Source organism: Leopardus geoffroyi, chromosome A2 (assembly GCF_018350155.1).
Source record: "Leopardus geoffroyi isolate Oge1 chromosome A2, O.geoffroyi_Oge1_pat1.0, whole genome shotgun sequence".
NCBI lineage: Eukaryota > Metazoa > Chordata > Mammalia > Carnivora > Felidae > Leopardus > Leopardus geoffroyi.
Window position 1 is genome coordinate 79,597,061 of NC_059331.1, and position 14,089 is coordinate 79,611,149.

General features: G+C 39.6%; 1 protein-coding gene across 10 annotated transcripts in view; it reads left to right on the forward strand.

Annotated features, from left to right (window-relative positions):
- PUS7 (pseudouridine synthase 7) overlaps positions 1 to 14,089 on the forward strand; it is a 97,266-nt gene that overhangs the window by 38,175 nt on the left and 45,002 nt on the right. For 8 of the 10 annotated variants that reach the window (XM_045494524.1, XM_045494527.1, XM_045494530.1 and 5 more), the window contains 5 exons: positions 82 to 207; positions 8,783 to 8,844; positions 9,942 to 10,102; positions 11,088 to 11,214; positions 12,462 to 12,563. In XM_045494524.1, the coding sequence (XP_045350480.1) occupies positions 82 to 207; positions 8,783 to 8,844; positions 9,942 to 10,102; positions 11,088 to 11,214; positions 12,462 to 12,563 (578 nt within the window). The remainder of the gene's footprint in view (positions 1 to 81; positions 208 to 8,782; positions 8,845 to 9,941; positions 10,103 to 11,087; positions 11,215 to 12,461; positions 12,564 to 14,089) is intronic. The other 2 variants (XM_045494531.1, XM_045494532.1) reach the window with 1 other exon arrangement.

Consider the following 14,089-nt stretch of genomic DNA (forward strand, 5'->3'; position numbering starts at 1 on the left):
GGAAGCTAAGCCATATCATTTATATGTATCCATGAATATGTTTGACTAAATTTTTTTCTGGGAAATTTGGGCCCTTAACAGAAATATAACAGGAACTGATGAACAAGTTCAGCAAGCCATGAACTCTCTCAAGGAGATTGGATTTATTAACTACTATGGAATGCAAAGATTTGGAACTACTGCTGTCCCCACATATCAAGTTGGAAGGTTTGTATTTCATTCCTTAACTTTTGTCTGAAAGAGCTCTCATAAAAAAAGAAGAAAGATTTTTTGTTGCTGTGATTTTTAAATTTTTGTTAACGTTTATTTATTTTTGAGAGAGAGACCGTGAGTAGGGTAGGGGCAGAGAGAGAGGGAAATACAGGATCCGAAGCAGGCTCCAGGCTCTGAACTGTCAGCACAGAGCCCGACACAGGACTCAAACTTACAAACCATGAGATGATGACCTGAGCTGAAGTCACACCTAACCAACTGAGCCACCCAGGTGCCCTGTTGCTGTCATTTATAACTATTCATGTCTGGGCCAAATGAGCCAGTGTATCTCATCAAGTGATCCATAATATCCTTCTAATTTTTTTGTGTTTTAAGATAATACATGTATATGGAAAAAATAAAAATACATCAATGTTCAGAAGGGTGTAACCCAAAAAGTAAGTTTTTCTCCCATCGGGGATTCTGTTTCTAGTTTCTTTTTTTATAGGTAAATCTTGGCTCAGTACAATAAGCAGTTGGGTGACTCTGACCCAGAGTAGCCTGACAGAGATGGTGTAGTTTGTGATCTCTGTTAACAAGCACTTCCCAGTTTATTAAACTTACATCTCCACTCTCCCACCTTTAAAGACAGTGGCATAGGATATAAATTGCGTGGTAAAATTTATTTTAAGAAATCTGATTCTCTTGGGGCACCTGGGTGGCTCAGTCATTTGAGCATAGGTCATGATCTCACTGTTCAGGATCTCACTGATCCCACATCAGGCTCACTGCTGTCAGCGCAGAGCCCGCTCCAGATCCTTTGTCCCCTTGTCTCTCTGCCCCTCCCCTGGTTATACTCCTTATCTCAAAAGTAAATATTTAAAAATTAAAAAGAAATCTGATTCTCTTTTAGGCAGTAAATAGGGAATCCCTCTAGGGTAAGGTAGGGTGGGGATCCCATCAATAAACACTTAGACTCTCGGCGTTATTCGAGCCCCATGTTGGGTGTAGAGGTTACTTAATGAGTAAGTAAATTAACTTGAAAAATAACTAAATACTTGGTTTCATAAACCTAAACCTGTATATGCTGCCCTGCTGTCCTGTAGACTGTGTTACATAAAGTAATCATTCTCATGGGAGTTAGGATTGTAGAGGTTATGAGTTGGTGGTAATCTGAGAGCTTACATAGTTTGCATTCTTTCTTGGGTTTCAAACCCCTGTTGTAGCAAAGGTGAAATTTAGGCTTGGGGTTTGTTGGAGCTCACCAGTTTTCCTCCGTAGTCCTAGGAACAGAGGACTTTTCTGGACTTCCAGTGCATGGTTGCAGCAGCCGACTACACGAAGTTGCATCTGTTCATGTGTTTTTAAAAACACAACATGATAAAAATCTGTGATGTAGTATTCCTCTACCTCTTTAGGCAGTGTTGTAAAAGTTAAAAGCTCAGGCAGTAAAGTCAGACTTGGGTTTTGAGCCTCAGACTACTCATCTGTAAAATGGAGATCATAATACTAACCCCACAGGGTGGTGAAATGGAAGTGACATGGTGTCTATGCAGCATCTATTTCTATGCCTTAAATACAGTAAGTGCTCAATAAGCAGAAATAATATTTTATTTGAGAGAGAGAGAGAGAGAGAGAGAGAATCTTGAGCAGGCTCCATGCTCACTGTGGAGTCTGATGCAGGGCTCCATCCCATGACCCTGGGATCATGACCTGAGTCAAAATCAAAAGTCGAAAGCTCAAACAACTGAGCCATCCAAACGTCCCCAGCAAGTAATATTTTAAAACTAAAGCATTCTAAGCACAGAAAGAATTTTTGCCAAGAAGAAAACTAAAGTAACTGATAATCATTATTATTAGATAATAAATGATGATGTTTTCAATTTTGCTAAATGGCCAAAGGACATTGATAAAGATAGTGAAGATGTTAATTGTATTATGGGACAGAATATTTAAGGAAAAACTGTATCAACTTTTGAATTTGTAATGAATTTGGCAGAACAGCGGTGGGACTCTGCAAATTTTGTACTCCAAAGATAGTGTAAAATGATTAATGAAAATGAGATCAGATTTATCAAAAATATAAAGGAACAAAAATTGCATTGCATGCCTTAAGTATACAGTATGAGTATACAGTGCAATTAGAATCCCAAATCAACAGTTTCCACAACATAAGAATATTTCCTGGCTTCAAAGAAGCCCACTGTTACCATCATAGGAAAACAAAAACAAAAAACAAAACCCTTAGTTTCGAGTTTTGGAAGGGTGACTTACATCCAAGATTTTTAAAGAACTCTTACAAAGCAAAGACACAAGGACAAATGGCAGTCTAAAAATGGGCAAGTGAGAGGCACCTGGGTGGCTCAGTCTTTTGAGTGTCTGACTCTTGATTTCGGCTCAGGTCATGATCCCAGGGTCTGTGACAAGCCCACGTGGAGCCTGCTTAAGATATTTTCTCTCTCTCTCTCTCTCTCTCTCTCTCTTTCTCTCTCTGCTTTTGCCCCTCCTGCACTCACATACACGTGCACACTCTGTCTCCAAAAAAATAACTAAAATAAAAACAGGTGATCTGAGTAGACATTTCTCCAAAGAACATAGATTAATGGCCAGAAAGCACATGGAAAGATGTTCAACATCATTAGGGAATCACTAATCACTAATCATTAGGGAAAAGCAATTTAAAACCCCAATGAGCTATCACTTCACATCCACTATGATGGTTAAAGTCAAAAAGGCTTACAATAAAAAGTGTTGGTAAGGATGTGAAGAAATTGGAACCTGCATGCCCTGCTGGTAAAAATATAAAATAGTACACCTATTTTGGATAACAGCCTGGCTAGTCCTCTACACCAAATACCATATGACTCAGCTATTGCACTTCTAGGTATATACTCAAGAATTTGAAAACGTGCCTCATACAAAAGTTTACACCAATGTTTATAGCAGCCAAAAAAACGGGAAACGACCCAGATGTCCATCAACTGATAAATGGATAAACAAAATGTGATGTATCCACACAATGGAATATTATTCAACAATAAAAATAAACGATGAGCACCTGGGTGGCTCAGTTGGTTAAGCCTCCAGCTCTTTTTTTTTTTTTTTTTTTTTTTAAGTTTTATTTATTTGCAAAGGGAGAGAGAATTCCAAGCAGGCTCCATACTGTGACCACCACGTGGGACTCAAATCCACCAACTGTGAGACCATGACCTGAGCCAAAACCAAGAGTCAGAAGTTCAGCTGACTGAGCCACCCAGGTGCCCCAAGCCTCTGACTCTTGATTTTGGCTCAGGTCATGATCTCATGATTCGTGAGATCGAGCCCTGAGCTGGGCTCCAGGCTGGCTATGGAGCCTGCTTAAAATTCTCTCTCTCCTCCTCTATCCCTCCCCCACCCCCCCTTAAAACAAAGGGACAATAAGAGAATGGAGTACTAATACTTGCTACAACATGGATAAACCTTGAAGACATGCTAAGTGAAAGAAGCTAGTCACAAAAGGCAAAATACTGTAGGATGCATTTATAGGAGTTATCCAGATTACACAAATCCATAGAGAAAGGAGGTTGATTAGTGGTGCCTAGGTCTGGGGGAGGAGTAATAGTGACTGCTCATGGGTGCAGGATTTCTTTTTGGGTGATAAAAATGTTCCAGAATTGATTGTGTGATGTTGCACAATTCTGTGAGTATACCATAAGCCATTATATTGTGTACTTAAATGGATGAATTATATGGATACATGAATTACACCTAAGTAAACATTTTTCTTTAAAGGTGTAATAAATCTTTGCATATATGGTCAAATAACAAGGATGACAAAACCATTCAATGGTAAAGGACTGTCTTTTCAATAAGTTGTGTCAGGGAAATTGGGTATAAACATTAAAAAATGAAGTTGGACCCTTATCGTACACCATTTACCAGAATTAATATAGATCAAAGACCTAAACATAAGAGCTACAACTATAAAATTAGAAGAAAACAGGGGAAAACCTCATGACATTTGGTTGCCAATTTCTTGGTTATAACACCAAAAGAAAAAAATAGGTTGGACTCCATAAAATTTAAGATATTTGTGTACAATATCCAGATGGCTAACAGACACATGAAAAGATGCTCAACATCACTCATCATCAAAATACAAATCAAAATACAGACAGAAATACAAATCAAAAACATGATGGGATACCACCTCACACCTACCAGAATGGCTAGAATTACACAAGAAGCAACAGATATTGGCAAGGGTGTGAAGAAACAGGAACCCTCTTGCATTGTTGGTGGGAATGAAAACTGGTGCAGCCACTCTGGAGAACAGTATGGAGGTTCCTCAAAACTAAAAATAGAACTACCCTATGATCCAGCAATTGCACTATTAGGTATTTCCCCAAGGAATACAAAAATAAAATTCAAAGGGGTACTGCACCCCAGTGTTCATAGCAGCATTATCAACAGTAGCCAAACTATGGAGAGAGCCCAAATGTCCATTGACTGATGAATGGATAAAGAAGGTGTGGTGTATATATATGTACAATGGAATATTATTCAGCCTTCACAAAGAATGAAATCTCGCCATTTGCAATGATGTGGATGAAGCTAGCACATATCATGCTAAGCAAAATAAGTCAGAGAAAGACAAATACTATATGATTTCACGCATATGTGAAATTTAAGAAACAAAATAGATGAATGTATGGAAGGGGTGGTGGGAAGGGAAGAGAGGCAAATAAACCACAAGAAACTCTTAATGATAGAGAACAAACAGGGTTGATCGAGGGAGCTCCGTGGGAGATGAGATAGATGGGTGATGGGTTCTAAGGAGAGCACTTGTGATGAGCACTGGGTGTTGTATGGAAGTGATGAATCACTGAATTCTCCTTAAACCAGTATTTCACAGTATGTTAACTAGAACTTAAATAAGAAAATAAAAAGTTTTTGTGTCCAAAGGACACTATCAACAGAATGAAAAAGCAACCCACAGAAGGGGAGAAAATGTTTGCAAATTATATATCTGATGAGGGGTTAATATCCAAAATATATAGAGTTCCTACAACACAACAACAAAATAACCTGATTTAAAATGGCAAAGAACTTGACCTTTCTTCCAAGAAGATATATTTTTTTAAATTTTTGTAATGTTTATTTTTGAGAGAGAGAGACAATGTGAGCGGGGGAGAGGCAGATAGAGAAGGAGACAGAAAATCCAAAGCAGGCTCCAGACTCTGAGCTGTCAGCAGAGAGACTGACGGGGGACTTGAACTCACAGACCGTGAGATCATGACCTGAGCTGAAGTGAGACACCCAACCGAGCCACCCAGGCGCCCCTCTTCCAAGAAGATACGTTAATGACTTATATAAGCTAATAATGAAAAGATGCTCAGTATTACCAATCATTAAGGAAATGCAAATCAAAATCACAATGAGATACTATATACCCATTAGAAATGCCATTAGTTAAAAAAAAAGACAATAAAACAAGTGTTGAACATGTGGAGAAATGGGAACCCTTGTGCGCTGCTGGTAGGAATATAAGTGGTACAGTCTCTATGGAAAATGATACGGTGTCTCTTCAAAAAATTAAATGTAGGATTAGCATATGGTCCATAAATTCCATTTATGAGTATATACCCAAAAGAAGTGAAAGCAAACAGATCAACAGATATTTCAACAGATATTTATATGCCTATGTTTTTGAGCACTGTTCACAATAGCCAGAAGAAGGAAGCAACCAACTTTCCATTAACAAGTGAATGCATAAACAAAACATGGTACATAGATACAATGGAATATCATTCAGCCTTGACAGGAAGGGGTTTGTGACACATGCTACAAGATTATAAACCTTGAAGACCTTTATGCTAAATTAGCCAGTCACAAAAGGACAAATAACTGTAATTCCTCTTACGTGAGGACCTAGAATGGTTAGACGCATACGCAAGGTGGAGTGCTGGTTGCCAGGAGCTGGGAGGAGGAAGAGATGGGAATTAATGTTTAATGTGTGCAGAGTTTCAGTTGAGGAAGATGTAAAAGTTCTGGAGGCAGGTAGTCCTGTTCACGGCAATATGAACGTACTTAGTGCCATAGAACTGTACACTTCAAAGTGGCTAAGATGATGAGTTCAATGTTATATGTATTTTATACAATTTTTTAAAAAAGGAAGGTAAATAATAGGGCGCCTGGGTAGCTCAGTCGGTTAAGTGTCCATCATCGGCTCAGGTCATGATCTCACAGTTTGTGGGTTTGAGCCCCTGGAGCTTGCTTCGGATTCTGTGTTTCCCTCTCTCTCCGTTCTTCCCCTGCTCATGCTGTTTCTCTCTCTCAAAAATAATAAAGATTTAAAAATTAAAAAAAAAAAAAGGAAGGTAAAGAAAGAGAACATAGGAAAAGTAGAAAACATCTTAATGTGTAGTGGGCCAGATAGAATGGCCTATTGTAACCAAATCTGCGAATATTTAATATGGCAGTGTATATGGAACTTGCACGTATATGGTAGCATCTTAAACTTTGCAATATTTTGTACCACTTGTTGGCAGACTTGTTCTGCCAAGGGCCACATAGTAAATGTTTTAGGCTTTGTGGGCCCTGGAGTGTTCATAGAACGACTCACCTCCACTGTTAAAACAGTGTGAACCAGGGGCGCCTGGGTGGCGTAGTCGGTTAAGCGTCCGACTTCAGCCAGGTCACGATCTCGCGGTCCGTGAGTTCGAGCCCCGCGTCGGGCTCTGGGCTGATGGCTCAGAGCCTGGAGCCTGTTTCCGATTCTGTGTCTCCCTCTCTCTCTGCCCCTCCCCGTTCATGCTGTGTCTCTCTCTGTCCCAAAAATAAATAAACGTTGAAAAAAAAAATTTTTTTTTTAAAAATTAAAAAAAAAAAAAAAAACAGTGTGAACCAGTCATACACAGTGTGTAAATGGCTGAGCGCAGCTGCTTTACAATAAAAGTATTTACAAAATCAAGTGGCCAGCCAGATAACAAAGGTTTTTGAATAAAGACAGCTCCTTCTATGATACCTGACAGACCAATGCCTAGTCCCAAGTTAGAACTCTCTTCTCTTGGGAGGTGTTGCAGATAGCCTAGCCAGCTACGTAATATGTCACCCAGGAGAATATTTAAAGACTGATAGAGCATGGCTTGTTCCAGGAACGCAAGGATGGCCAGTAGTAGAAAATCTGTTATGTAATTAATCACATTAGTGGATAAATAATCCATATGAGCACATCATTGGATACCAAACAGCATTTTATACACTTTAATATACAAAAGTATCCCATATGGGTTAACTTAAATATGAAAAATTAAAACCCTAGTTAACTAAAACTAAATAGGTATTTCTATATTCTTATGGTCAGGAAGGCCTCTCTAAGCATGACTCCCAAGACCAAATATCTTAACAGAAAAAAATTGCAGATATGATAGGCAAAATAGAATTTTTGCAAGGCAAAAGATAGTACAATGAAAGTTAAAGAAAAAATTGTGTACACTTATAAATGTATCAAGAAAAGTCATGGGGTGTCTGTCTGGCTTAGTCTGTGTAGCACATGACTCTTAAATTTCAGGGTTGTGAGTTCAGTCCTCATGTTGGATATAGAGATCACTTAAAAATCTTTTTTAAAAAGTCATGAAAAATACACTCTAAAGTGTTAATTTAGGGGCACCTGAGTGGCTCAGTCAGTTAAGTGTCCGACTTCGGCTCAGATCATGATCTCGCAGTCTGTGAGTTCAAGCCCCACGTCAGGCTCTGTGCTGACAGATAGGAGCCTGGAGCCTGCTTCTGACCCTGTATCTCCCTCTCTCTCTTCCCCTCCCTCACTCACACTCTGTCTCTAAAAATAAATGAACATTAAAAAATAATAAAGTGTTAAATTAGATTACAGGTAACCTTTCTTATGTACTGTTTAATTTTTAAGAAGCATGTGTAACTTATAATCAACAAAAGTAAAGATGTTTCCATCTGGGCCAGAATAATAGCGAAGGATAAAGTGTTACTCTTTGTCTAGGCAAGAAGGTATTTAACACAGGGGAGAAATTTCTTGAGAGGTTTCAAATAAGTTTTAGTACAGATTTGTACAGATACCATGTTTAACAGCTTAATGACTTGGTAGTATTTACTATTATAGCTTTTGAAACCTGTGACATAAGGGGCATCTGGGTGGCTCAGCTGGTTAAGCGACCAACTCTTGGTTTCGGCTCAAATCATGATCTTGTGGTTCATGGGATCGAGCCCCACCCACATCAGGCTGTGTAATGACAGTGTGGAGACTGCTTGGGATTCTCTCCCCACCCTCTCTCTGCACCCACCCTCTCTCTCTCTCCGTCAAAATAAATAAACATTTAAATAAATAAATAAAAATAAAAGTTGATGTGATGTTAAATGTTAATAAGTGAACATTCTTAATTTTCTTCTCTCTCTTGAGTTCTTTTCTCATTTACATTTGAAACCTATATCATTAGTTTTTCAGCTTATTTTTAAGTTTAATAAAATATATAGAATTAACACAATTTTTTACTCCACAAATTTCAGCATATAAAATTTATCTTAATGCAAAATTAAGTAAAAAAAAAATGAAAGTAAAATAAATGCTGTTTCATTTTAGAGCTATATTACAGAATTCCTGGACTGAAGTCATGGATTTAATATTGAAACCCCGTTCTGGAGGTAAGAATAAAATTCATGTTAATGAAAAAAAATAGAATATCTTGTTAGGTATATGTGGAATTGCTATGAATAAAAAATATCTGTGTATATTAGGTAGGTATTTCAGAAATTTTAAAAATTGTTTTTGGGGCGCCTGGGTGGCTCAGTCGGTTGAGCGTCTGACTGCGGCTCAGGTCATGATCTCGCGGTCTGTGAGTTCCAGCCCCGCGTCGGGCTCTGTGCTGACAGCTCAGAGCCTAGAGCCTGCTTCAGATTCTGTGTCTCCCTCTCTCTCTGTCCCTCCCCTGTTCATGCTCTGTCTGTCTCTGTCTCAAAAATAAATAAACGTTAAAAAAATTTTTTTTAATTGTTTTTACAGTAAAATTAAAAGGATAGTTTATTTTTTCACAAATTTTATGTATATATTTGAGATTTATAATTTGTATCCTGTGTTTAGCTCTTTAGTTCACCTAATATATTAATTCATAAACAAATATATTTCCTTTGCCCCATACACTACTAAATCCCTGAACGTGCAGGAATCCAAACACATCTCACTTGTGGTTAATTTGTTAAAGCATAGTGTAGTAGAAATTAAAAACTGGGCAAAAAGTGTTGAAGATTTTAGTTTGTTAGCTACTTTCCAGAAAGTACGTCTAAATTCACATCATCTAAAAAATGATTTAAATACTACTTTACAAATTATCAAAATATTTAGTCCCTTTGGGTAATTATTCATTTCCAAATTAAAGAGATAAAGTTGCCTACTTTTAAGGAGAGTTCCTATCAAATTTGCCAACACAGTAGAAAAAGAGAAAGGAGAAAAGGCTCCCTGGGTTTTGTCTTCTGTTAAATCAGCCATGATAAGGGGACAGTAATGGACTTTCAATACTGGAGGTGGCGGGGGGGCTAATATCGACGAAGCTGTTTCATTCTGTACATTCTCCCCGTCCCACCTTCTCACCTCCTGACAGGTATTCTCAATGAGCAGAATCTGTTCAGAGTACCTGTGTTACAAAGAGCATTTTCTAATTTTGTGTTCTCTAGGAAGCGCGTTAAAGTTACGGAAATCCGTCCATTTCAATAAATTGTTTTAACACAACTTTTTTTCCCCCCAGCTGAAAAGGGCTACTTGGTTAAGTGCAGGGAAGAGTGGGCGAAGACCAAAGACCCAGCTGCTGCCCTCAGAAAACTACCTGTCAAAAGGTGTGTGGAAGGGCAGCTGCTGCGAGGACTTTCAAAATATGGAATGAAGAATATAGTCTCTGCATTTGGCATAGTGAGTGCTATTTGTGAAGTCAGGCAAATGACTTGAGGTGGCTTAATTCTTTTTAAATTTTACCTTTAAATATTTTACTAAATTTTAGAAGAGCGGAAGGTAAATAAGGATCCTTTGGTGATCTCGGAGACGTGTGTTACCTGAGTGATCCTTGTGTGTACCCTGAATGGTGACGAGGGAGGGTGGTGGGTGTGGGTGGCGTTGGCAACAGTTATTCACATGGAGGGCTGAGAAAAGCATGAAAGTGGTAAATACTGCCTACAAGGAAATTTAATTTAAATCCAGTATCTTGCTACTTGAGAAATTCAGAATCCGTCTTAGAGTGCACTTCTTGATCATTGTCCAGCATCAGGACTGTAACCTGCCTCAGTAAGAGGTTGCACGGGAAGCGCCCTAGTGATTACATTTTAGTTTGGTTTCTTCGTGGTTGTTCAGGAGTGGGTACCATCTTGGCAAGTGTGGCCTCTGCCAGTGTTCAGATGGCTGTGATCCCTAGTGGACCAAAGGTTAACTCTTAAACTTAACGTCTCATTTACTCTTCCCCTGGTAAACAAGAAAGAATTTTTACTGCATGAAGTCAGTTGTCAGTTCAGTCATTCAGATTTTCTCTCTCCACGGCCATTAGCAGGAAGGAAGCACTGTTTGCTGTGTAACTAACCAATATGTGAATTTCTAGAGTTTGAGGGCCGTGTCTTTGGTTTAGGGTGTGCGCTCCACAGAACTTGCTTTATTTGCATGAACATGTGGGAGCTGCCACCATGGAAGCTGACCATGAGCACCCCGTAGTCGGAGGAGTTCTGTCTCTAAAATTGGTTGCCGTGCATCAGTCGCTGTTGCTATAAGCCTTTAGAGAGATGAGATTTGAGCTACAAGCTTCTTGTTCTAGGGTCACCACTGAGCAAGTGGGAGGCCTGGGAAAGTACAGTACTTTTAATATTCAGAACATGTATTTTTTTCCTTGCCTGTTTTTTATCCTTCCCTCCAGATACCAAGAAATAATCGCTTAATGTATATTCATAGCTACCAAAGCTATGTGTGGAATAACATGGTAAGCAAGAGGATAGAGGAGTACGGACTGAGACCCGTCCCGGGGGACCTCGTTCTCAAAGGAGGTAAAAAGGCAGATATCCTCCTGACTCCACCAAACTAGGGTTCAGTCATTTGACACTAGTGCTTAAAATCCAGCCTGGCCACTGCTTGGGGAGGGTGGGGGGTGTCTAGTAAGGTTAAATGGAAAGGCATTGTAAGCTCAGACAGAACACTTTGCATCTGTATCTCTAATCAAAATATGCATACGATTTGAGTAAGCGCCTGACTCTCTTCTGGGTCTCTGGGCCTCCATTTTCTTGGCTAGAAGAAGATTTGAATGAGATGTTGTCTTTAAGTCTTTTTCTAAACTTTAATCTGGGTCTAGCAAATACTCCTCTACACTTCTGGACTTGCCTTGGCGCCTCAGCTGTTGTCCGCCAGTTTTAAAGAGTTTCTGTAAGTCAGCGCTCAACCAGAGCTCACTTCACACGCGGGCCGTGACGTAACAGACGCTTAGTGCGTACTCTGTGCCGGCAATGTTCATAAAACACACAGCTGATCCCCTCTGATGCTGAGCCCCTACCTTGTGTCAGGCCTTGTGTTAAGCCCTTTGCCTACCTCTTCTGGTTTAAAGCTCGCAGTATTCTGTGAAGTGTTCCCTGTGTTCTTCAGACAAGATTCACAAGATTCCACATCTGGTTAAAAAAAGAAAAGGCAGAGATTCAGAATCAAAGTCGGCCTGTTTCCAAAGTCCATGTTCTTCTGGCACACCCAGCTGCCCTTCTCCTGTCTGAAGACATAGCCTGTTCATCTACATGTATACCCAATAAATCCACTAAGGGCCCTGTTGAGAAATTTTGATTATCCTGGATTAATAGTTTTTAATCTCCTCCCAATGTTGATTACATCCAGTGTGTTTTAATGTCCCATATGCCATCACATTTCATCCTCTAAACGCAGACTGATTTAAAATTATTCTTTTATCAAAATGCATCCAATGGCGATAGCTTTCTAGATAGTATTTTGTAGGGTTGTTTAAAAAGGAGAAAGCAGCTTGTTTTTTTAAAGCATTCTAAAAACATAAGGGTGCAGCTGAGAAATAAATGTTGTTTGTTTTTTTGTTTTTTGTTTTTTTGGCTTTCCACTTGTTATGAATCCATGATTTTATTTCTTGGGTAGAGCAGAAAAGACAGGTACCTAATTTAATTTCCTTAAATTTTGTAGGCCACTCATCCTGTGTCAGCTTGCATATAATTTTTGAAGATCAAGCTCATGAAAATATCACCTATTTTCATAGTTTTTCTTAATTTATCTGTGTGTCAATTTGCAGCTACAGCCACCTATGTTGATGAAGAAGATGTTAATAATTACTCCATCCATGATGTGGTAATGCCTTTGCCTGGTTTCGATGTTATCTACCCAAAGCATAAAAGTAAGTTCCCTGTCAGGGGAAAGTAGATAAAACAAAGCCTGACATATTTAAGCCACTTACCAGCCACCAAGAATAGAGAGAAGGGAAAAAATCAGTACTTTAAATATAATTTTAGAACTTTCATTTCTGTCAGACTTGAAAATGTTTAGATTTCAAACATTTATAAACTATGTTTACATATATAAAGTCTCCCTGAAAGGTATTCAAGTGGATAATTTTTATTTTTTTTAATGTTTATTTTTGAGACAGAGGGAGACAGAGCACGAGTGGGGGAGGGGCAGAGACAGAGGGAGACACAGAGTCCGAAACAGGCTCCAGGCTCTGAGCTGTCAGCACAAAGCCCGATGCAGGGCTCAAACCCACGAACCATGAGGTCATGACCTGACCTGAAGTCGGACGCTTAACCAACTGAGCCACCCAGGCGCCCCTCAAATAGATAATTTTAAAAAAATTTTTATTTTTAGGTAATCTCTACACCCAACATGGGGTTCGAACTTAAGTACCCCAAGTTCAAGAGTTGTATGTTCCACTAAGTCAGTCATGTGCCCCTGGGGAATTTAAATTAAGAAACAAAATGGTGGAGGGGCTCCTGGGTGGCTCCTTCAGCTAAGGGGCTGACTTCTGCTCAGGTTATTATCTTGAGGTTTCGGGAGTTAGAGCTCCATGTCAGACTCTGTGTGCTGGCAGCACACAGCCTGCTTGCGATTCTCTCTCTCCCTCCCTCCCTCCCTCCCCCCTCCCCCCCACCTCTCTCTCTCTCTCTCTCTCTCTCTCTCTCTCTCTCTGCCCCTCCCTACTCACACTGCCTTTGTCTCTTTCAAATGAGTAAAAACTTAAAAAAACAAAAAAAAGACATCTTTTCTCTCGAGGGGTCAAATGATTATTTTGCTTATCAATGTTACATTCCTTGTAACCATACAAGTTACAGAATGCTTAGGAATTAACACCCTTCTTTGATACTGCAAATACTGACAAAAGTTAGTCATCTGCCACTTACATATTAATATAATCAGATTGCTGCACTTCTAATTCTTATGTGAGGTTGACTTCACTGAGAGAAAGCAGAGAAAAGGAGGAGGGAATGAATAGGAGGGGGGAGGGGGAGGGGAACAGTCTGCCTACCCTATGGCACAGGGTAATGCCATTTAAGCCATAAATTCAATACAGCTTTTGACAAAGTCTGTTCATGGAATCCTTGTGGCGAAGACAGGGGCTCGTAGACTGGATGGGCATGTGGATCGGTTACATATGCGCGCTTGGCATCCAGCAGTGCTCAATTTAGGGATCCCTGTTGTCTTATAGATACGTTGTGAAGGAGTCTTTCCTTGACCCTGGTCTACCCAATATTTTTTATGAATAACTTGAATAAGAAATCTGCAGGGCGCCTGGGTGGCTCGGTAGGTTAAGTGTCCAACTTCAACTCAGATCATGATCTCACGGTTCATGGGTTCGAGCCCCGCGTAGGGCTCTGTGCTGACAGCTCAGAGCCTATAGGCTGCTTCAGGTTCTGTGTCTCCCTCTCTCTC